Consider the following 22,233-nt stretch of genomic DNA (forward strand, 5'->3'; position numbering starts at 1 on the left):
GGCGCAATCTCGGCTCACTGCAACCTCTGTTTCCCGGGTTCAAGCAATTCTCCTGCCTCAGCCTCCCGAGTAGCTGGGACTACAGGCGTGTGCCACCACACTCGACTAATTTTGGTATTTTTAGTAAAGACAGGGTTTCCCCATGTCGGACAGGCTGGTCTCAAAACTCCTGACCTCAGGTGATCTGCCTGCCTCAGCCTCCCAAAGTGCTGGGATTATAGGCATGAGCCACCGCCCACCCCAAGTGCTGGATATAGGCATGAGCCACCGCACCTGGCCCAATCCCCAGTCCCTGCTTCTCCCTGCAGGAGCTGACTCAGTGCTCTCCTGACTGAGAGTCCCTCAGCCCCATGCCTATGACCTGCTACCCATGGACAAAGAGAGGCCATCAGGTACCCGGGCTTCACTTTCCTTCCCACTCCCTGACCTCGCTGGCCCCTCCACCAATGCCTGGCCCACCCCTACCAGTTCACGGACACTGGTACAGGGACACTGCACCAATATCTTGGGACAAACACCCTCTCTGCTGAGCCCCCTCCCTTTCATCGGGACTCCTCTGTCAGGCCCCAGCTGGCCTCCCAGCTCCACCCTCGTCTCTCCATTCCCTTGTCCTTGAAGTGGCCAGAGTGATCTTTTGCTGAGCAGAAGCTCAGTGACCACCCCCAACCGCCGTGTCACCCAAGCTCCACATTAAGCCTACAGACACCAGGGCCTCTAGTCCCCGCCCCCGAACTATGGGGCAGCCGTGGCCAGCACGTGAAGGGCTGGAACGCATCTTGGCCGCAGGCCTTGCCCCACTGTGCCCTGTGCTGCCCTGGATGCTTCTGGGGACCCAATTGCTCCTGGTCTCTCAGGATGCAGCCCCTAGGTCACAGGCCCCTCAGTCACCACCACACTCATGGGGAAGTGGCTATGGGCTTGCTTGTCCCCAGCAGCGAGCAGCTTCCTGCTGCCTCCCCCATGTCTGGCTATGGAGCAGCCCACGGCAGGCACCTTGCAAATGGTGGAGAGGAAGAGCAGGCGCTGGGAGCCAGAGTGCCAGGCAGCGTCGCAGGAGCAGGTTCTGGGCTGGCAAGCTCCCAGGCCTCCCTTCAGCAGGCCTGTTGCCTCTGGTAGGGGAAATGAGGGGTCCCCAGTGACGCCACATTCAGAGGGCACTGGGCTCCCACTTGTCCTAGGGGCTGATGAAACATAGAAGCAGCAGGAAGCGGCTGGGAGCAGCCGGGGACGGGGTTCCCATGGGAATGAGAGAGGCACCTCCAGGAGGATGCCCACAGGGGCACAGGTGGCGGGGGCTTGGCCTAAGGACCAGGTTGCCAAGTGGAGCACACCCCCGCAGTCCGCACCAGAGAACGGGAGCCCGACCTGGGGTACGGGTTGCTTCACCCCCGCGTGGACCTCCCCCTCGTCTCTGGAGCGGGGGGGGGGCTCTGCCTGGGGGCCAGAGTCTCTGGGGCTGCCGTCGCGCCGCCCCCTCCCCGCGCTGCATACCTTGCCCACAGCCGAGCAGCTGGGAGGCTATTTATAAAGGCGGGTGAGATCAGCGGCCGGCCGAGGCTATAAATTCGCAGGCCCCGGCCGGGCCCCACAGGAGCAGCCGCCCGGGGCACCGGAGCTGCGGGCTGCGTGGCCGGGATGAGCGCCAGCACGGGCGGCGGCAGGGACAGCGGCGGCAGCGGCAGCAGCAGCAGGTAGGGCTCTGCTCGGGCACCCGGAGCCCCTGGCGTCTCTCCTGCTCACTGCCCACCCACCCCACCCACAGCTCACAGGCCTCCTGCGGGCCCGAGTCCTCGGGCTCCGAACTAGCCCTGGCCACGCCGGTGCCTCAGATGCTGCAGGGCCTTCTGGGCTCCGACGACGAGGAACAGGAAGACCCCAAGGACTACTGCAAGGGTGAGACTTGGCCCTGGGAACATGTGGCCTGACGGCCACTGCAGGGACCCGGGGCAGCCCTGGGCCCACATGGGCCAGACGATCGATGGGGCCGAGGTGTTCGGGGGCCCAGGGTAGTGAGAACCCCCTCCACCCTGATCTATCATCTCCCCTGGTCAGGCGGCTACTACCCTGTGAAGATCGGCGACCTGTTCAATGGGCGGTACCACGTGGTGCGCAAACTGGGCTGGGGCCACTTCTCCACCGTCTGGCTCTGCTGGGACATCCAGTGAGTGCCTCCTTCGCCTCCTGGGCCCAGCACTGGCTGGGATCCTGTCCCTGGGCTTGGTTGGGGCCACCCTGATCCCCGCCGTGGGTCCTGCCAGGGCCACAGCCGACAAGGGTCTCGGTATTGCAGGCGCAAGCGCTTTGTGGCCCTGAAAGTGGTGAAGAGTGCAGGGCATTACACGGAGACAGCTGTGGATGAGATCAAGCTCCTGAAATGTGTGAGGCACCTCCCTACCCCACTCCCAGCTCCCCTGGAGCTGCCTGGGGCCTGGCAATGCGGGTGCAAGGCCTGCCGGGGCTCTGTGGGGCAGGGCGGGGCTCCCCGAGGGGCAGCCTCCAGCTGGCTGTGCCCAAGGGGGAGGATCTGGAGGAACAGATGAGGGACAGGAGGGGTTGGCGGCCTTTCTTCCAGCGGGGCCCAGCTGGAGCAGGAGAAGGGTACACTGAAGGGAGCTGTGGGCTTCAGGGCAGGGTGGAACCATCTGTGGCCCCTTGGCTTTTACTCCAGGTCCGGGACAGCGACCCCAGTGACCCCAAAAGAGAGACCATTGTCCAGCTCATTGATGACTTCAGGATCTCAGGAGTCAATGGAGTCCGTATCCTTTGCAGGAAGAGCAAAGCAGTGTGGCAGCCAAGGGCCGGCAAACCGGGGCGGGGGGGGGGGGGACCCTCGCTGCTACAGCCTGTCTGCACATCCGCACAATGTGCTTGCATCCCTCCCAGTAACGGGAGCCTCTGGCATGACCCCGCCCCCGGGTAATTGTGTTTACGTGGAGGCAGTAACAAGCTAGCGTCGATGGATGTTGCTATTATCCCCAAACGGCAGGTGCCGTCTCTGTGGCACTGCCTTCCCTTTGGGGGACTGCCAAGAGGCCCTATGGCATAACTGGCATGGGAGTGGGCTGGCCCGAGAGGCCTCTGTGCCTGCTCCTCCAGCACCACCTCTAGGATGACCACAAAATGCACCATCCCAACTGGCATACCTGTTAAGAGTGACAGGGACACTATCAATGATGACACCAGCATAATGGTGACCAGGACTGCCCAGGGGAGGCCCTGCCTCCCCACCTCCACACGGCCCAAGCCTTGCTGCTCCCCTAGCTGAGGGTGGGTGGGGCCTGTGCCGCAGCTGGTGCCCACTGGCCGCCCTTCACTCCCAGCCCAGATGTGTGCATGGTGCTGGAGGTGCTGGGCCACCAGCTCCTCAAATGGATCATCAAGTCCAACTACCAGGGCCTGCCCGTGCCCTGCGTGAAGAGCATCGTGAGGCAGGTGAGTGCCACCCACTGGCCTGCCCAGCCTGGCCTGGGCAGGAGTTGGTGGAGGTCAGGTGCGACTCTCCACAGGTGCTGCACGGCCTGGACTACCTCCACACCAAGTGCAAGATCATCCACACGGACATTAAGCCCGAGAACATCCTGCTGTGTGTGGGGGACGCCTACATCAGGCGCCTGGCCGCCGAGGCCACTGAGTGGCAACAGGCAGGGGCGCCGCCCCCCTCCCGCTCCATAGGTACCAAGGGCCCACATGGGGCTGGGTCAGGGCCTCTGGGCCTGAACTCCTGCCTGAGTCTCTGTTCCTCCCTGTCCCCCTGCTCCTCACCTGCACTCCCAGTCAGCACTGCCCCCCAGGAGGTCTTGGTAAGTTGGGGGGCCCCTCTCTCCCATGCCTCGTCTCCCATCCGAGCCAACTGGAGGCCATCTCTGGAGCCACAGTGGCTCCACCCCCCACCTTCACGCACTCCCACGGTGGTAATCCCGAAAGGCTGGGTGGCTGGGCTGAGGGTGATCCCCGGGGTGGGTCAAGTGCCCCAAACTGCTCTTGGTGAAAGGACGCTGTCTTCCCCAAATGGCCACTTCCACCTGCCTTAGCTTGGGCTGAGAGGGGACAGAGAGCACCCTGAGGCGGGCCGGCCAGGTCCTCCCACTCCTAATGGGGCCACAGGCGGGGAGGCAGGGAGAGTAGTGAGTAGCTGGTGCCAAGGGGCGCTGGCGCCACATTCTGGTGTCCATGGGAGCCCTGGGGCCCGGAGAGGCCTCTTCCCTGGCGGCTGTGCAGGGAAACCTCCACTTCATGCTGACTGGGGCGGGCGACAGGAACCCTGGGGTGACCCTGGCTCTGACAGCAGACCGGTAAGCTGTCCAAAAACAAGAGGAAGAAGATGAGGCGCAAACGGAAACAGCAGAAGCGGCTGCTGGAGGAGCGGCTGCGGGACCTGCAGAGGCTGGAGGCCATGGAGGCCGCGGCCCAGGCTGAGGGTGAGGGGCCACAGGGGGTGATGGGCCGTGGAGTGCAGCAAAGGCTGCAGGGCATCTGCTCAGCAGCTGCCTCCACCCCGTCTCCCCAGACTCCAGCTTGAGACTAGACGGGGGCAGCGGCTCCACCTCCTCTTCAGGCTGCCACCCGGGGGGCGCCAGAGCAGGTCCCTCCCCAGCCTCTTCCTCCCCTGCCCCGGGGGGCGGCCGTAGCCTCAGCCCTGGCTCACAGACCTCAGGCTTCTCTGGCTCCCTCTTCTCTCCTGCCTCCTGCTCCATCCTCTCCGGCTCATCCAATCAGCGAGAGACCGGGGGCCTCCTGTCGCCTAGCAGTAAGTTGGGTGGCAGGTGGTGGGCAGGCAGGGCTGGCAGGAGTCGGGCCACTTCAGTTTCCCTGCTCTGCCTTCCCCAGCACCATTCGGTGCCTCGAACCTCCTGGTGAACCCCCTGGAGCCCCAAAATGCAGATAAGATCAAGATCAAGATCGCAGACCTGGGCAACGCCTGCTGGGTGGTATGAGCAAGCCTGGGAGAGTAGAGTGGGGGGCCCTGGTCCAAGGGTGGAGGCACAGCGCCACTCTTGGGGAGCCCTGCCCCAGTCTGCAGTGCACATGAACCGTCGGCTGGGTGGGCATCGCTCCTGCCCAGTCAACAGCACTGGGGCCACGGCCAAGGGCAGGGGCCACTAGGAAGGGATCAGCCTCAGCCTCAGATCACTGGGCCTGTCCCTCTTGGAAGATCTGGGGACCCCGAGACTCAGAGCAAACCCCACCGAGCTCCTCGGGTAGGTGGATCGGGGTGGGGTAGGAGTCCGTGGGGGCAGGACAGCCTTGGCCCCGGCCCGTCCCCAGGGCTCCCCTTGCTTCCAGCACAAGCACTTCACGGAGGACATCCAGACTCGGCAATACCGGGCCGTCGAGGTGCTGATCGGCGCCGAATATGGCCCCCCAGCAGACATCTGGAGCACGGCCTGCATGGTACGCCCGCCCGGGCTGCCCTGTGCCCAGGGCCACCAGCCCACCAGCCAGCAGCCTCACCTCCTCCCCCTTCCAGGCCTTCGAGCTGGCCACTGGTGACTACCTGTTCGAGCCGCATTCTGGAGAAGACTACAGTCGTGATGAGGGTAAGGGATGAGGGCTCTGGGCTCAGCCTCCCAGCCTCCCGGCCTGCCTGCCCCCAACCTCCTCTTTCGGCCCACAGACCACATCGCTCACATAGTGGAGCTTCTGGGGGACATCCCCCCAGCCTTCGCCCTCTCAGGCCGCTATTCCCGGGAGTTCTTCAACCGGAGAGGTGAGGGCCCGGGCAGGCTCAGGCCATGTGGCTGCAGGGAGGGTGGGACAGGGACCTTGGATTCTGCAACAGAGGGAACACTGGGTCCCAGGAGCCAGGGCCTAAGCAGAAGGCAGGCCTAGGGACAGGGACAGAGCCTGACACCCGCTGGCCTGCCCGCAGGAGAGCTGCGGCACATCCACAATCTCAAGCACTGGGGCCTGTACGAGGTACTCATGGAAAAGTACGAGTGGCCCCTAGAGCAGGCCACACAGTTCAGCGCCTTCCTGCTGCCCATGATGGAGTACATCCCCGAAAAGCGGGCCAGTGCCGCTGACTGCCTCCAGCACCCCTGGCTCAACCCCTAGGCCCGGCTACGGCTCCACCTCCAGCTCTCCGTGCCTTGAGGGAAAAGCGGGACAGCTCCCACCACCCTGCTGGGTGCCAGCTCTCCACAACCACAGGGCAGAGAGATGCTGGAGCCAGGCCCGGCTCTCAGAGCGTGTTCTGCCTGAGACCCCCGTGAGGGCTCTCGGAGAAAGTGTGTGTATTCCTTTCTTAATAAAGTGTGGACTGAACATCGGTGCCTGGAGTGAGGGAGGCCCACGTCAAGTCTAGGGAGAAGGTGCTTTATTCTGGGCTCTGCCTACCAGGCTGGCTGGGGTGCTGGGGTGGGAAGGGGAATCCAAGGAGCAAACCAAGAAGGTCCTCGGGCCAGCCTAGGCCTCCACAGCCCGGCCGTTGATGACGCGGATGTGGCGGATGATGTCCTGGATGGCTTCAGATGTTGTGCCCTGGCCCCCGATGTCCGGAGTGTGCATCTGTAGGACACAGGCAGGCTTGGCACACGCCAGGCCCTGCCACCCCTCACTGTACAGGCAGCCCGGGGCTACCCACTGTCTCCTGTGGCGTGCAGGACTGGGACTGCCACAGGAGGGAAGTGGCACCAGCTAAGGGCCAGAAGATGGTGCCAGATCCAGTACCATCCTCCCCTGGGGGCTGCGGTCAGTGCATGAGGCGGGCTACAGGAGGCTGCAGGGGGAGGCTGGGTGGGGCAGCAGGGTAGGGTACGAGGGGAACCTCACATTCTCATTGTCCATGGATGCCAGGACAGCCTTACGGATGGAGGTGGCATAGGAGTGCAGCCTAGAGGATGGGACAGCCAGCCTTCAGTCCCTGGGGCCCGGAGGACTGGCCAGGGGCTCGAGGGACACCGGGAGCCACTCACTTGAGGTGGTCCAGCATCATGCAGCTGGCCAGCAGGGTGGCCGTGGGGTTGGCGATGTTCTTATTGGCGATACTCTTGCCGGTGTTCCTCGTAGCCTGGGGAGGCAAGACGAAGGAGAGTGGGTGGAAGGCAGAAGGATGCCGGGCAGTGACTCTACTCCTGTGACGTGTCCAGAAGAGGCCACTCCACAGGGACAAAAGCCCACCAGCGGGTGCCAGGGGCTGGGGGGAGGGTGTGGGGACAGATAGCTTATGGGGACAGGCTTTCCTCGTGGGGTGGTGAAAATGTTCTGGAATGACCTGGTGGTGACGGCAGTACAACCCTGGATATCCAAAAAACTACTAAATCATGCACTTTGAAAGGGCTAACCGGATGGGATGAGTGTGCCTCACTAAGTCTGTGAACAGGAGAAAGGCGGCAAGCCGCGGCGCTGCCACCGGCACTCACCGTTTCAAACACCGCGTACACATGGCCATAGTTGGCCCCAGCCACAAGGCCTGGGCCCCCGACCAGTCCTGCGCAGACGTTGTTGACGATGTTGCCATAGAGATTGGGCATCACCATGACATCGAACTGCTGGGGCCGGGACACCAGCTGCGGGACAAGGAGGGGGCTGGCTGAGAAGCAGATTCGGGAGCATGGGTGGGAGAAGCCCAGGGCACTCGGGGCAGGGGGGCAGCACTGGGCAGGCTCATACCTGCATGGTGGTGTTGTCCACAATCATGTTCTCGAAGGTGATCTGGGGGTAGCGGGCTGCCACCTCCCTGCAGCACTGGAGGAAAAGCCCGTCGCCCAGTTTCCTGGTGGCGGGTTAGGAATAGGACACCAGCTTGGCCATCCTAACAGTCAGCCGGAGGGACGGGGTGTGCAGAGGGCCCCAGGAGGCTGGGGTCTGAATTCTAACCTGTCCCTCACCAGCAAAATGGACAGAATCCCACCCCACCTCCCCTAAGTGTGGGTTCTGGCAAGGCCTCGAGGGCAACAGGGCACTCGCCTGGAGTGGCCTCTTGGCGGGTAGCTGGGCTTTTGGACCACAAATCCCTGAGAGCAGGCTCAAGTAGGCCGCTGCAGCTGCTTCTGGACTGCTCGCAGAGGGGTCAGGGGACATACATGATGTTGGCCTTGTGCACGGCCGTCACTTTCTTGCGCCCGCTCTCCTGTGCCAGCTTGAAGGCGTACTCGGCGATGCGCAGGGACTTGGCCTTGGTAATGATCTTCAGGCTCTCCACCACTCCCGCCACACTCTGAGGAGGGCATGGGGAGAAGAGACCCACGTGCTACCGAAGAGCAGCACTGGCCAAACGAGCTGGCGTGACAGGGCCACTGTGGGAAGCAACCCTGTCTGCCTATTTCTGGCTTCTCCCTCGGGCACAGCCCCTGCCCTCTGAGGGTACACCTGTCCCTGGTTCCTTAAGCTCTCCCCTTAATCTTGACCCTGGGGGGGCTCATCTCGGGCCCCCCGTGCACACCTCATGCTCCAGGCTGCTGTACTCGCCCTCCGTGTTCTCCCGGACAATGAGGATGTCTATGTCCTTGTGCCGGGTCACCACGCCTGGCAGGCTCTTACAGTGGATGACGTTGGCATAGAGGTCCAGGCTGGTGCTGGGAGGGGACAGAGAAAGAGGCTGCTAGGCCTGACGGGTGGCTGACTGCAGCCAGACTCCGCTGGCTCACCTCACCTTAGCCTCACCGAGCCCCCAGCCCGCACACCCAGATCTCACCGAAGGATGTTGTTTCGAGATTTGTGCGACGGTGGCAGATTATGGTTGGTTTCGATGTTGCCTACAAAACACAACACAGGCTCAGTGGCACTGCCCATCCCCGCCCCACCTCAGCAGGGCAGCTGAAGGCTGCCAGGGTCAGGAGAAGACTTGGGGAGCAAAAATGCTTCATGGAACACTAGAATGCAACTTCCAGCCTAAGCCCCACGAGGCTACCTGCTCAGGGATCTCAAAGGGCACCTGGTGCAGCAGGTGCTCCATGAATAACCACTGAACGACGGAATGAACAAGTCAATAAATGAATAAAGGCTGGCAACCAGCCAGGCAGCCATGCCATTCCCCGCCCAGGCTCTGGAGCAACAGAAAGTGACCACTCTTTACTAACAGGCTGGCCGGCCAGGCTGGAGCTAGCAAGGTGGCCTTGGTGGTGTTACTGCCAGGCCCCCGCATCAAGGCACCACACTCAGGGGCAGGCAGGGGCTGCCTGGAGAAGGCCACGGATTGGCCGGACCCTGCCCTACGACCCAGGGCACCTGGAGGAAGGGAAGCAGAGGCCAGTGGCCGCTGAGGACAGCAGTCAGAGGGCGCCAAGCAGAGGCCGCCTGCTGGTGAGCAGAACCCCACCCAGATTGCTCCACTCAGAGCGCAGGGGTCCCCGTGGCTGGCACAAAGGCCCCTCTACTTGACTGCCAGGGCCTGGGGCTCCTCCTGGGTTCATCTTTGCTCACATGCTCCTCACACGGTGCAGGTAATAGGCTGAGTGTGCAAAATGAGCAATGGAAGCAGTTTAAGGAGCTCAAGTGAAGCCCTGAGAATCCCTGCCTGGGCTCTGCCATCCACCCCCAGGCTGGCTGCAGCCGAGGAGCCAGGCAGAGGGTCAGAACTCCATCTCTGTGATACCTGGTTTGTGAAGAAAGATGCTGAGGGTCAAAGCTGACCCCAGCAGAGAGGACTGTCTCAGGAGGGAAGGAGGGGTGGGAGGGAACCCATCAGGGAGCCTGTCACTGGACAGGCACACACACAGCTGCTCTCACTCGAATCCCAGCATCGTAGCGCAAACACGCCTGAGGAGGCGTCCACCCAGTCTCCAAGCACAAGGGTCCTCTGTAGCCAGACAAGCCCTGAAATCAGAGCCGTAGGGCACCACAAGAGTCAGCTCAGAGGGAGGTAAAAGAAATCACACGGGCCGGGCACGATGGCTCACGCCTGTAATCCCAGCACTTTGAGAGGCTGAGGGGGGCGGATCACGAGGTCAGGAGTTCAAGACCAGCCTGGCCAACATGGTGAAACCCCATCTCTACTAAAAATACAAAAATCAGCTGGGCGTGGTGGCGGGCGCCTGTAATCTCAGCTACTCGGGAGGCTGAGGCAGGAGAATCGCTTGAAACTGGAAGGCAGAGGGTGCACTGAGCCGAGATCGCACCGCTGCACTCTAGCCTGGGCAACAGAGTGACTCCATCTCACAAAGAAAGCAAGCAAGAAAGCAAGGAAGCAAGCAAGAAAGCAAGAAAGCAAGCAAGGAAGGAAGAAGTCAAGAAAGAAATCACACCTATGGCCCCATCCTGGCCCCTGGCCCTGGAGCTCACCCTTCAGGGCCACGCGGTTCCGGCGGATGGCCATGATGGCATTGCGAATGTCCTCTTCATCAGCATTGGAACTCACGTGCACCTCTTCAAAGTCCACTGGTACACATGCGTGCCTGAGGCAGAGCAGGGTCAGGGAGGCTGGCCCAGGCCCTCCCCACACCTCCTCCAGGAAGCCCGCTCAGGCTACCTCTCTCCTGTTGCTACCTGCCCTGACCTGGCTCTGACTGAGAAGGGACTGGGCCCACCTTCACTGACTGATGGGGATGCGCCTGAACTCCACAATGCGCACCGTGGCAGGGCTGGTGCCGCCTTCCCCGAGCCCAGGCCAGTCTGGCGGTATCACAGGCCATGGGACGCAAGGCGTGGGCTTACAGGTCGTCCTGCCATGGCCTCACCGAGTGCTTCTGGGTGCAATGCCCCTCTTGGCACAAAGTCCTCAGGGCCCCCTGGCTGAGGACAAGGCGGGGACCCAGGAGCTCCATACCTGAAGACGGACTTGACGTGCAGCATGAGCTCCGGCCCAATGCCATCCCCTGGGATCATGGTCACTGTGTGCCGCCCGCCATACTTAGCCGATGGAGGCTGCGGGAGGCAGAGGGTGAAGATGGGCCTTCGGGGATCCCACATGCCCCCCAGCTCGGCCCCCATAGGCTCCAGCCAGTTCCCTTCTTCCCACTGGCGCTGACCCCACAGGCCACCCCGTCACAAGGTGCCAACTTGGGGCAGCCCCGTCCCAGACAGGGCTGCTCATCCGGGGCTCCTGGGTCAGCAGCAGCCCACCCCCACCTGGAATTTAGTCAACCCCAAAGGAACGAAGAGCCCCCCCCAAACCTAACAGGCAGAGAAGAAGAATACTCACAATTGTTTGTTGCTAGAAAGGAGGAGAAAGGAAGAAGGCACAATCAGCCAAGGTTCCCAGAGCAAGGCCGTGACCAGGAAAGTGGGACCTTTTCCCGGGGGGGTGCTGGCTAGTGTAACTCCCAGAAGAGCGGTGGGTAAGCCCTGGAGACCGCGTCTCAGAGGACAGGACACAGGCCGTGCACACACGTGCACAACTGCGGCCACATGGAGACAGACACATGCGTGGGCACGGGCAGGTACTTACTGAAGAGATGCTCCTCGAGGGGACCTCGTGGGCGCCTAGAACCTGGCAGAGAGACCAAATGCCAGTGGTTGGTTTGATGTCTAGCCCAGAAAGCCAAGTTGCAAGGAAAAACGGACCGTCCCCACTGTGCCCACGCAGGTCCCGTCTGTGCAGTATGACCCACTGCCAGGGGCACAATAGATAATTAGCTCCAAAGCCTCTGTCCCCGGGGCCGGCCCGCTGGAGCATCTGGAAAGCAGAAAGCGCTCCAGCCTCCTGCCTCCTGCCTCCTTCAGCTCTTCGGAAAATTTCTTGAAAGGTGTGTCCCTGCCCTCCCTCCTCTTTTTTGCTTCTGATTATTTTTTTGGCCAGTTATTCCTGCTCAGCGATGTTTGTAACATGCAAAAATTGGCAAACTAACCCTGGTACAGCAGGGAAATCATTACAACAAACCACAGATCCATGACAACGGTCACGTTATCACTTCGCTGATCACCTTTCCTTATTACAAAAGCAGTATGTGGTCGCTACAGAAAAAGCAGAATAGGGAGATAAGAAGGTAGCACCCAGTCTCCGGCCTCCCTGAGACAAGCACTGCTGGCCCCCTGGAGAATGGCCCTTCGGCATTAGAAATCGAAAACAAATGTGTAGGGACATCCAGCCATTTCTGGAAGGTTGATAACAGAAACCCAACTCTGGGAAGGCCTTTGGAAAGGACTGCTGGACGCCGAATGTCCCCAGTGCCCTGACTGGAAATGCCGGACAGCTTCAGAGCCAAAGCTGCCTGAGCCAAATGTGCCAGGTGCCAAGTGACCTGCTGTCCTGGAAGAAGCCCCACCTAGAACACACCTGAGATGGTGGCAGAGCCAAGGTCTTCCCTGTCACTTGGGGATGCCCTGCCACGTGACCACCAGGCAGCAGCAAAGTGTTCCAGCCAATGGCAGAAGCATCACAGCCATTGGCCAAAGAGCCATGCCTTCCTGCTAGAAGTCCAGAAGGCTCGGGCGGAGTCTGACCTCTCCCTGTCTGTGTGTACCTGGCCGGCATTCGCAAGGGGCCCACTTGCACGAGTGCTGGCAGTGCAGGTGTACCACTCATCAGTCCAAGCCAGGGGCTAGGAGAGGGTAGCTCAGCTGATCTGTGTGGCACCTGGATCTGCAACCACAGGCACGGTCAGGACTTTTCTGTCTTCTCTCTAGCGCTTGTCAACATCTGAAATCATCTTATCTGGGGGCTCTTGTAAGCACGCAGAAGGCGGCTTCGGTGGACCTTCCTCCAGGGAGCTTTCCCTGATGCCCTAAGGCTACTGAGCTGGGATCCTAAGGCCCTACTTACCCCCTTCCCTAGGTTATCATTGCATTGCTCCCTCCTCAACCCCTGAGCCCGAGAGGAGGGGCCAAGTCAGTGTGGTCCAATACTGTCACCCTAGGACCCAGCACAGTACCTGGCCCAGAGCTGGGACATAAGGAACATTTCCTGAGTGAACAAGCACATCAGAAAATGAAGAAAGTTCTGGAGACTAGGGAGGCCTCGGTCCAAATCCACCATCCACTCCTCCCGAGACTGCTTCATGGCCTCATCTGCAATTCACAGAACGGACGTACCTACTTTCCGTGACTGTTGGAAAGATCAGGCGAGAGGAGGCGTGTGAGCTGCTCACAGTAGCTAGTGCCACACAGCACGCCTGCCCCTTCACCCCACTGGCCCCTCAGGTCAGAGTTCAAGGCTGGTGTCCCTGGGAGGTCACGGGTGGACCCCTGCAGCTCCCAGCAGTAGTTCCTCCTGGGCTTCAGCTGTGGCAGCAAGCCAATCTCCTGAGGGCATGGACCTCCCTCACAGATGGCAACATCACCACCAGGGCTGAGCTGAACCTCTCCGCCACCCGGTCCCTGTGCCAGGTGTTCCTTTGGGCTTTGGCAAAAGACCCAGAGAGCGCTCCAGATGGACTTCCCTGACCTTACTGTACAGATGCAGGCACCTTCCTTCAGGAGGTCGCAAAGGCTCTGCCTTGTGCCCTGACTTCCCTGTGAAGCCACCAATCAAAGGAGCCAGGTGTGAGGCAGGGTGCACTATGCACACGCCTCCCACTCTCCCATCACCCTTTCATGGTTCCACGGAAAGAAAGAACATCCACACCCCACATCTTATGCCTGCTGAGGCTTCTCTCTTTGGCATATTTCTGTTGGACCATGTGTCAATGGTGGCTGCATGTTTTCCCATGGCGTCCAAATCAGTGGGATCCAAGACCTGGGGTTCCTCTGTAAGGGCTTTCATACCCAGGACAGTCAGTCTCAGGGCAAGGCACTGCCCACCTACCCACCGTTCACTGTCCCCTACTCCCACCCCAACGCACACACAGGCACACACACAGAGGAGGTCAGGGAGGAGGCACATGTCTTCACCAAGAGCCTACAGGAGCCCAGTTGCTGGAGCCATCAGAGCCTCTGGAAAGCCACTATATACTGCCGTCCTTTCAGCAGCAAGGTGGGAGAAGTCAGCATCGTCAAGAGAATTTCATTAGGCACAAGCAGTCTCCCCCAGAGATCAGAAGGAGAAAACATAGCTAGTAGAGATGTCCCTGGGAAGTGGCAGCAAAGTCACGGAGTTCTGGAAGGTCAGAGTTGACAGGACCCTTTGAGAACATGAAGTCTCCTCCCCTCTGGGTTCCAAAGGGGAACCTGGAACCCAGAGAGAGGAGGAAGTGGCCTAAGGCCACGCAGTGGCTCAGTGTGGGAGCATGGCCTAGAGGTCAAACCTCTTACCCATCAGGGCCAGGTGCTGCTTCAGATGGTTTCCAGCCCACCTAGGACCTAAATTAACCTCCTCTTAAATAAGTGTAAGGAAAGAAGACTCGGACCTGAATACGCAAGACCGCAGACGGAGAAGAGCAGAAGCAAAACCCCCGCAGCCTCAGAAACTCTAGCTCCTTACCATTCCAGGCGCCTCGAGGGGAAGGCATCTGGGGTTCTAAGACTGCAGGAGGATGGGGGATGACTGGCAAAGTCCGGTTCTTTGCCACCGGGACAGGTGGCAAAGCGGTCCACGAGAGGGGAACCCGTGGAGAAACCTGAGTCCCGGAACCGGATTCCCGAAGCGGTTTGAGAAAGGCGGGCCGGGATACGTGAGTGACTGCCTCAGAAGGGCTCCTTCAAGGATGCTAAGGAGGTGACAGCCGCCGTGGCCCACTCTCCCTGCCCGTCCGGGGCCCCCAGCCACCCGATGCAGACCCCCTGGGAGAGCCGGCCCAGGGCCAACTTCGGCCAATCCCCTCAGTGACAGCGGAGGCGGCCAATCAACCCCGGCGCGAAGCCGTTTCCCCGCCCCTGGTGGGGCTCCTAGCCAATCGGACTCCAGACTGCATCGGGAGCGGCTACCCCACCGCTCCCCCGCGACCGCTGCCGCGGTCCCGTGGCCCTTTCCCTGCTCACCTCCCAGGGACGGCAGAGAAGGGCTGGCCTGAGCACCGCCTTCGCGGCGCTGCCGGCGACGGTCGCTACCTTCAGCGCCATGACGGAAAGTCAGAGTCTCCGCACGTCCCAACACGCAGATGCCGCTCTCGCGAGAGTTCGACGTGGTGCGAAGTTTCGGGGACAGGCGCGGACCCGATACTGCGCACGCGCGCTGTCGCACCGATCTCACGCCCCCTTCCGGCGCCTAGAGCGCTGCTGCCGCCATGTTGAGGGGGGACCGCGACCAGCTGGGCCCCTGGCTCGGGGAGGGGCCACGTCAGTGCTGCCAGAGACGTCACAATGCCGGCCCAGCCCTTCGGTGCACGATTGGCTGCCGCTGCCACTTACGTGTCGCTCTTCCTCGTTTGCCCCTCGTGTTCATGGGAGCTCGTTTTCTTTTCCTCTAGGCAGAGAAGAGGCGATGGCGGCGATGGCATCTCTGGCATCTCTCGGCGCCCTGGCCCTGCTCCTGCTGTCCAGCCTCTCCCGCTGCTCAGGTAGCGGCCCAGCCGGGACTTCTTTCTTGCGAGCCTCTGACCCACGGCAGGTGGTGTTGGGGGGAGGAGGGATGCGGGGGTCTGGCCTTTCAGGGTCCGTCGCTGCGGGCCGGGCCTTCCTCCGAGAGTTAGGCGGCCTTGGGACGGGGGGACCAAAGCACCTCGCGCACGTTTATTGGCAGCCCGGCTTTTCCTTGTCTGCTCATACGAAGAGGAGTCCCCGAGCCTCCACGGTGCGCCCGGCCCCCAAGCTCCAGCACGGAACGTGACACATGTCCCCGCTCCGGCTCCCTGCGGGGTCGGACCGGAGCGAAGCTCTGTAGCGCTGAGTGATCGCGGCCAAAAACGGGGCTGGAGGAGCCGCATAAGCTAGGAAGGGACCTCAGTGAGGAGAGGGAGCAAGAGCCGGGCGAGTTAGATGGGGAGCCAAAGGTGCGCAGGGCCTTGAGTGCCTGGCCGAAGACTGGCTTTTCCGGAGGGCCCTGCCTTACCCTTACCAGAGTTTTCGACAGAGCCGACCAGGGGTCCCGTCGATTTGCATTCGTGAGGCTGAGGTCTGAGCTCCAGAGTGTGTTTAGGAGGTGGCTGCAGCAGCCAGCCCCGGGCCCGGGGGCCAGGACTGGACAGGGGCGGCTTTCTGCACATTCCCTTTTCTGCCGTCCTTCAGGCCAGTAGCCTTGCTGCCTGCAACGTTTTGGCAGCCTAACTGGCCTCCCTTTCCGCACACCCCTCATCTGCCCCTCAGGAATTCCCTGAGCTATAGTCAGGGACGTATCCAGAGCACAAGCCTGGCCATAAAACCCTTCGGGGGCTCCCCTGCGCCACAGGAAGCAGGCCCAACTTGGGCAGGACACAGAAGGGCTGGCGGGATCTAGCCCCTGAGAACTGCCTCCACGCTGTTCCTAGGGATCTGCCTCCTGTGGTCCAGACCCAGAGCCTTCTCTGACGTCCTCTGCTGAAGCCATCGTTCTGCCGGGGCACCACATTTGGACAGCGGGTGGCTGAGAACGTTCCCACTTTGGGGAGCCTTTGTTTCACACCCTCTGACGTAGGCGGCAGCCTTCCTTAACTCTGGGCCTCTGTGGTTATGGAGAAGGCTAAGGCAAGGTCCTTTCTCTCACAGCTAACAAGTTGTGCTTCTGGAACCAGAGTCTCTCCCGTTTACTTTCTCAGGAAACGCTGGGGCCGGTCTTGGCCTTCTGTCAACTGGCCGGGGGCAGAGACCCTTTCTCTCATCTTGAAAGCCCCAGTGCATTGCCTACCTGCAGCCCCTACCCCCGATGTCTCTGCTGAGGATGCCTTCAGTAACTCGTCCAGGCCGTTTGTGGCTCTGAATTGAGGCTGGCCTGGCCCCCGGGCCTCCGTGTCATAGGTCCAAGTGTTGGCATGTATTGTCTAGTGAATCCAGCCCCCACCTGCCCCCAGTTCACTCACTCTTCCTGCACACCTCCAGAAAGCCGGCCTTGCCCCTCCCCAGCCTTCCTTCACAGCCATCCCACCTATGTTGCCACTGCATTTGTGACCGAGCACTTGGATCTGTCTCGCATATCCCACCTGGAAGGGGCAGGAGAATCCCGTGGGTCCCCAGCTGATCCGTGCTATGAGGCAGGGCCGGGCCATCCTGCCCTCAGACCGGGATACTCGAGCTGGCCTTACCCAGGCATCTCTCCCTCTTCCCCGCAGCCGAGGCCTGCCTGGAGCCCCAGATCACCCCTTCCTACTACACCACTTCTGACGCTGTCATTTCCACCGAGACCGTCTTCATTGTGGAGATCTCCCTGACATGCAAGAACAGGGTCCAGGTGAGACTGGGGTTTCAGACCGGAGGGCGGGTGGGGGGCGCTCCTCACTGCCAGTTGATGGGGGACCCATGTCGATAGAGGGAGAATCAAGATTCCAACTCTTGGGGTGCCGGAGAGATCGGGACACAGCGATTGCCAGATCCTAGCCAGTGCTGACAGGTCACCTTCCTCACCTGCTTTGTGTGCTGTGCCTACACGAGGTAACACTGGGCTCACCACCCACTGTTTCCCGAATGAGTATCTGGACCGGGAGAAAGGGCCGGGGGTCAGCCCACCCCGGTTGCCATCGGCCAGTTTGTCTGTGTGGGTGTTTTTGTTTTTGTTTTTTGTTTGTTTTTTTGAGATAGGGTCTCACTCTGTTGCCTCAGCTGGAGTGCATTGGCATGATCTTGGCTCACTGCAGTCTCCACCTTCCAGGTTCAAGCGATTCTCCTGTCAGTCTCCTAAGTAGCTGGGATGACAGGTGCTCGCCACCATGCCCAGCTAAGTTTTGTATTTTTTGGTAGAGACGGGGTTTCGGGTGTTCTAACTTCAAGATTCAGGAGCCTTGGCCTTGGCCTTGGCTCTGGCCCCTGACCTGTGTTCCCAAAAGTCCAAAGAAGGAAATGGGGCCTTTTTTGGGTATGGCCCTCTTAGGGTAAAGCACCCCTTGGGCAGCCCACTGGGCACCCCTGACCCCAGCACCTCCCTTGTAGATTCAGGAAATCACTCAGCCCTTTTGATCATCCCGCCCCTGCTCACAGTCAACAGGGTTCCTATGCGTCCAGTTAGGCCTGGCCATGGGGATCTGGCCCTGTGCCCCCATAGGGAGGACCGATGCAGAGGGTCAGTCACGGGATTGGTGAGTGTTACCTGCTACCTCCTGCCAGGGACACTGCAGCCTCCAACTGGGCCTAGCCTGCCCTCCTGCAGGCCATGTGAGCAGCACACAGGGCTCCTCTGCCCACACCCAGAGGGGGCAGAAGGTGACCCTGCCTTTGTCCCCTCACCCAGAACATGGCTCTCTATGCTGACGTCGGTGGAAAACAATTCCCTGTCACTCGAGGCCAGGACGTGGGGCGTTATCAGGTGAGGGGCCAATGGTTCCCTTGCTAGGGGGCTCCCTGCTCCCAGGTGTGACCTGAAGCCCCAGGGGTGGCCGATCAACCAAGGCCAGGGGCCGTGGGCTCTGGCTGCTGGAGTGCTCCAGTGTCGGCACTGGTGGGCAGGGTGGCTCCTCCGTGTCCACTCTGCCCATACTCTGCTCAACACACCCAACCCAGGTGTCCTGGAGCCTAGACCACAAGAGCGCCCACGCAGGCACCTATGAGGTCAGATTCTTCGACGAGGAGTCCTACAGCCTCCTCAGGAAGGTGAGGACTCCCGTAGCCCACTGTGCTCCCCTGTCTCTGGGGAGCAGGATGGGCCGGGTTGGGAGGTGCTGGCAGTGAGTCCTGAGCTGGGTGGCCTTTCTGTGATCCTGTCTGTTCCTCAGTGTCTCTCGCCCATTTCTCTCCTTTCCTTTTCTGGGGCTCGTGCCGGTGTTCCGACCTCTCTTTCCCCTCCCCTCCCCACCGCCACACGCTGGGCACCCCTGAGCCCAGCACCTCCCTTGCAGGCTCAGAGGAATAATGAGGACATTTCCATCATCCCGCCTCTGTTCACAGTCAGCGTGGACCATCGGGTGAGTGGCCTGGTCCCTCCTCCTTTTTGGGGTCGCTGGGCTAAGTGAAGGTTATCCTCTCCACAGCCCCAGCTCTGCTGCTGGGCCGTGACTGGCCAGCATGTCTTGGTTCCCCTGGCGGAGGGGGACCAGGGCTGGCTGGTCTGCTCGCCTGTACTCCCCTGAGCTGGCTTGCGATCTCCTTTCTTTCAGGGCACTTGGAACGGGCCCTGGGTGTCCACTGAGGTACTGGCTGCGGCGATCGGCCTTGTGATCTACTACTTGGCCTTCAGCGCAAAGAGCCACATCCAGGCCTGAGGGCGGCACCCCAGCCCTGCCCTTGCTTCCGTCAATAAACATCACAGGACCTGGGGCTGCTGGCTTGCGTTATTGTGCCTTCCCCCGACCGGGAGAGCTGGGGGCCCAGCGTCTAGAACTCCCGTCCCTCCTCCCAGTGAAGCCCCCTGTCTAGTCCCCACAGAACCCTGTATCCACCTTCCCAGTGACTCTCTCCTGGTTCTGGTGAGGGCAGTGGGCTTGGCCACCTCCTCCCCAGGTGGCCCCACAGCCTCCATGGGGAAACAGCCAGCCTGGTCTTCATCACGGCTCCTGTGTTGGAAGCCCCAGGCCCGTTCCGCACGCAGAGGGGTTTCCCTGCGCTGCTCATGGGCACAGCAAGTGCCCCCACCCTGCCCATGTGGCGTGCAGCTGTCTGGGCTCAGCCCCTCCATACTCCACACCCTGACCACGCCACCTGGCTTCCCGTGTGCTGTGCCTTCATGGGATATTGAGAAAATACACACCCATGGCCAAGTGTGGTGGCACATACCTGTAATCCCCACACTTTGGGAGGCCGAGGTGGGAGGATCACCTGAGGTCAGGAGTCTGAGACCAACCTGGGCAACGTGGCGAGACCCTGTCTCTACAGAAGAAATAGAAAAATTAGCTGGGTGTGGTGGCATGCGCCTGTAGTTCCGGCTACTCGACCTGGAGAGGTCAAGGATGCAGTGAGTCATGATCACAGCAGTGTGCTCCAGCCCGGGTGACAGAGCGTGAGACCTTGTCTCAAAAAAAAAACCCCCACCTGTGAGGGGCACATCACTTCCTCCTAGAGACCCCTCTTCCAAGAGCACGCGTGCCCTCAGGACACCAGGCAGGCATCCCGGCCTGGCACCACACCTGCAGTTCATCCCGCACCTCTCCCATCAGCCTGATTTTCAGCTTGGCACATGCTGGCTCCTGACCAGCTAATGGCATTCCTTAGTGGCACTGAGGGCCCGTGAGGCAGTGAGGGTCTTGGAGTCCAAAGGGACTGGGTGGAAATCCCAGGTGAGCCCTTCCCAGCCATGGGACCCAAGTCGGTTTGCTCAGCTGCAAGGCAGTGACAGTGCCTACTCCAAGGTGTCAGGGAGTCCACTGGGACCAGCCACCAAAGTCCTGACATCTGGGTCACCCATTGGCTGTTACTGGAGAGAAATGGAATTCTCCAGAGAGGCTGCCTTTTGCTTCTTTGTTTTTGAGACAGAGTTTCGCTCTTGTTACCCAGGCTGGAGTGCAATGGTGCAATCTCAGCTCACTGCAACCTTCACCTCCCAGGTTCAAACAATTCTCCTGCCTCAGCCTCCCGAGTAGCTGGGATTACAGGCACCTGACACCACACCCAGCTAATGTTTTGTATTGTTGGTAGAGACTGGGTTTCACTATGTTGGCCAGGCTGGTCTCGAACTCCTGACCTCAGGTGATCCATCCATCTTGGCCTCCCAAAGTTCTGGGATTACAGGCATGAGCCACCGCGCTCAGCCAAGGCTGCTCTTTTTTTTTTTTTTTTTTTTTTTTTGAGACGAGGTCTCGCTTTTTCACCCAGGCTGGAGTGCAGTGGCGCAATCTCGGCTCACTGCAAGCTCCGCCTCCCGGGTTCACGCCATTCTCCTGCCTCAGCCTCTCCGAGTAGCTGGGACTACAGGCGCCCGCCACCACGCCCGGCTAATTTTTTGTATTTTTAGTAGAGACGGGGTTTCACCGTGGTCTCGATCTCCTGACCTCGTGATCCGCCCGCCTCGGCCTCCCAAAGTGCTGGGATTACAAGCGTGAGCCACCGCGCCCGGCCAAGGCTGCTCTTGAAAAGGAGGGAAGGCCCAAAACCTGCCCGGGAGGTAGGGGCTCCTCAGTACTTCAGCTCGGTGGCCAGAGAGAGCAGCACTGTGAGGGGCCGGGGGTGTCAGGAGCAGGTGAGGGCTGCCTGTGACCTGGGTCTGTCAGAGTCTCGGGGAGGGAGGTCATCTATATAAGCAGGGAGCCCTCTTCCCACCCCCAGGCCTTGGGAAGGGGGTTGGGTGGGGCCGGCTGCCAAGAATGGGCGGGCTCCTAGGAAGAGCTGGGCGCTCACCCCAGGACAGTGCAGCAGGAATGTTGGGGCTGAGGGGCCACACCAGCTTCGTCAGCAGATGCAGTTTCCAGATTCCAGAGGAGACCCAGCAGCCTGTGCAGGGCGGGTGGCTGGGGCAGGGCAGGCCGGGTGCGGCAGGCACTGGGGCAGCTGTCGGGCGCCCAGTTGCTCTTCTTAGTTCTGGCTCCACCATGAAGCCTGATGGCAGTGGGACCCGGACGTGAAGTTGCTATTCCAGGGCATCGGTAGCCAAGTGCTGCCAGCCTTCCTGGCACCACCTCTCCCTGAACCAGCCAAAGGACTCCAGGCTCCAGGCCCATCTGAGCCCACATCCCGTGAACACTGGAGGGCACCCCACCAGAGGAAGAGGGGGGGGTGCCTTTAGGACCATCCAAGTGAGCCCCCCAGCAGCTAGAGGGAGGCCAAGGGAACAGTTTGACCTCCATCTCCAATCAACTCCGGCCAATGCTCTGTGGCAGGGGCTGGGCCCTTGGAGCCTTGTTCCCCCAAGGGGCAGGGTTAGGGAGCTGGTCAAGGGTTGGATATGCCAAGCCTCCATGGGGGTGAGGCCCTGAGGGGTGGGGGAAGCCATTATCTCCAGCCCCTGCCCTCTACTCCCCTTCCTGCCATCCAGCCAGCAAGCCTCTTCCCCCTTCCCTGCTGGTGGGGTGTGATATGCCAGGCTTTCCCTCCCAGAGCTGCTATGCGGCAGAGAGGCGGCTGGCACCCTTGTGATCCAGCCTTCCCTGCAGTGGGACCCCAGGCTTCTGGGAACAGGCACTGGGACTTTCCCCTCACAACCTTCTTAGCATCTAATCCGTCACTGACTTGCTGCCCAGATCTCGGTACTTAGAAAAGTTTAAATGAAAAAAAAATTTTTTGAGACGGGGTCTCACTCTGTCGCCCAGGCTGGAGGGCAGTGGCGCGATCTTGACTCGCTGCAACCTTTACCTCCTGGGTTCAAGTGATTCTCATGCCTCAGCCTCCTGAGTAGCTGGGATCACGGGCACCTGCCACCATGCCCAGCTAATTTTTGTATTTTTGGTAGAGAAGGGGTTTCTCCATGTTGGCCAGGCTGGTCTCGAACTCCCGACCTCATGTGATCCACCCACCTCGGCCTCCCAAAGTGCTGGGATTACAGGCGTGAGCCAC

The 22,233-nt window shown here is 60.9% G+C and overlaps 3 protein-coding genes across 9 annotated transcripts; 2 read left to right on the top strand and 1 right to left on the bottom strand.

Annotated features, from left to right (window-relative positions):
• Positions 1-75: 75 nt before the first annotated feature.
• Positions 76-6,294, top strand: SRPK3 (SRSF protein kinase 3). 6 transcript variants are annotated; one of them, XM_030806455.1, is made up of 17 exons: positions 76-114; positions 309-392; positions 936-1,112; positions 1,763-1,893; positions 2,053-2,161; positions 2,291-2,378; positions 2,669-2,756; positions 3,326-3,432; positions 3,507-3,672; positions 3,775-3,800; positions 4,286-4,418; positions 4,508-4,747; positions 4,828-4,928; positions 5,284-5,391; positions 5,468-5,537; positions 5,615-5,707; positions 5,870-6,294. In XM_030806455.1, exons 3-17 carry the CDS (start codon positions 961-963, stop codon positions 6,052-6,054), a joined length of 1,797 nt encoding a protein of 598 aa, XP_030662315.1. In that variant the 5' UTR covers positions 76-114; positions 309-392; positions 936-960; the 3' UTR covers positions 6,055-6,294. The 6 variants fall into 6 exon arrangements, with proteins under 6 accessions (XP_030662315.1, XP_030662314.1, XP_030662313.1 ...); XM_030806454.1 differs by lacking the exon at positions 76-114 and having other exon boundaries at positions 246-392; positions 933-1,112; XM_030806453.1 differs by lacking the exon at positions 76-114 and having other exon boundaries at positions 246-392.
• A 5-nt stretch (positions 6,295-6,299) lies between these two features.
• IDH3G (isocitrate dehydrogenase (NAD(+)) 3 non-catalytic subunit gamma) lies at positions 6,300-15,006 on the bottom strand. 2 transcript variants are annotated; one of them, XM_030806460.1, is made up of 13 exons: positions 14,734-15,006; positions 11,327-11,368; positions 11,081-11,092; positions 10,706-10,803; positions 10,222-10,334; positions 8,636-8,696; positions 8,384-8,516; positions 8,025-8,158; positions 7,612-7,714; positions 7,362-7,508; positions 6,915-7,009; positions 6,772-6,832; positions 6,300-6,507 (listed from the first exon to the last, which is right to left on the bottom strand). In XM_030806460.1, exons 1-13 carry the CDS (start codon positions 14,812-14,814, stop codon positions 6,406-6,408), a joined length of 1,182 nt encoding a protein of 393 aa, XP_030662320.1. In that variant the 5' UTR covers positions 14,815-15,006; the 3' UTR covers positions 6,300-6,405. The 2 variants fall into 2 exon arrangements, with proteins under 2 accessions (XP_030662320.1, XP_030662319.1); XM_030806459.1 differs by lacking the exon at positions 6,772-6,832.
• Positions 15,007-15,056: 50 nt separating this feature from the next.
• SSR4 (signal sequence receptor subunit 4) lies at positions 15,057-19,073 on the top strand. Its single transcript, XM_030806461.1, has 6 exons — positions 15,057-15,251; positions 16,935-17,053; positions 18,047-18,121; positions 18,316-18,405; positions 18,651-18,716; positions 18,909-19,073. Exons 1-6 carry the CDS (start codon positions 15,176-15,178, stop codon positions 19,011-19,013), a joined length of 531 nt encoding a protein of 176 aa, XP_030662321.1. The 5' UTR covers positions 15,057-15,175; the 3' UTR covers positions 19,014-19,073.
• Positions 19,074-22,233: the final 3,160 nt, after the last annotated feature.

This window comes from Nomascus leucogenys, chromosome X (assembly GCF_006542625.1).
Source record: "Nomascus leucogenys isolate Asia chromosome X, Asia_NLE_v1, whole genome shotgun sequence".
Lineage (NCBI taxonomy): Eukaryota > Metazoa > Chordata > Mammalia > Primates > Hylobatidae > Nomascus > Nomascus leucogenys.

Bases quoted from the DNA above. Each gene is read 5' to 3' on its own strand.
- SRPK3 (XM_030806455.1), top strand. From the start codon at position 961: ATGTCTGGCTATGGAGCAGCCCACGGCAGGCACCTTGCAAATGGTGGA. The intron at 1,113-1,762 runs GTAGGGGAAATG...CCCCACCCACAG, and splicing joins CAGCAGGCCTGTTGCCTCTG to CTCACAGGCCTCCTGCGGGC. The intron at 3,673-3,774 runs GTACCAAGGGCC...CTGCACTCCCAG, and splicing joins GCCCCCCTCCCGCTCCATAG to TCAGCACTGCCCCCCAGGAG.
- IDH3G (XM_030806459.1), bottom strand. From the start codon at position 14,814: ATGGCGCTGAAGGTAGCGACCGTCGCCGGCAGCGCCGCGAAGGCGGTG. The intron at 7,509-7,611 runs GTATGAGCCTGC...CTTGTCCCGCAG, and splicing joins TGGACAACACCACCATGCAG to CTGGTGTCCCGGCCCCAGCA. The intron at 6,508-6,914 runs GTGAGTGGCTCC...TGTGTCCTACAG, and splicing joins ATGATGCTGGACCACCTCAA to ATGCACACTCCGGACATCGG.
- SSR4 (XM_030806461.1), top strand. From the start codon at position 15,176: ATGGCGGCGATGGCATCTCTGGCATCTCTCGGCGCCCTGGCCCTGCTC. The intron at 17,054-18,046 runs GTGAGACTGGGG...CCCCTCACCCAG, and splicing joins CATGCAAGAACAGGGTCCAG to AACATGGCTCTCTATGCTGA. The intron at 18,406-18,650 runs GTGAGGACTCCC...CCTCCCTTGCAG, and splicing joins CCTACAGCCTCCTCAGGAAG to GCTCAGAGGAATAATGAGGA.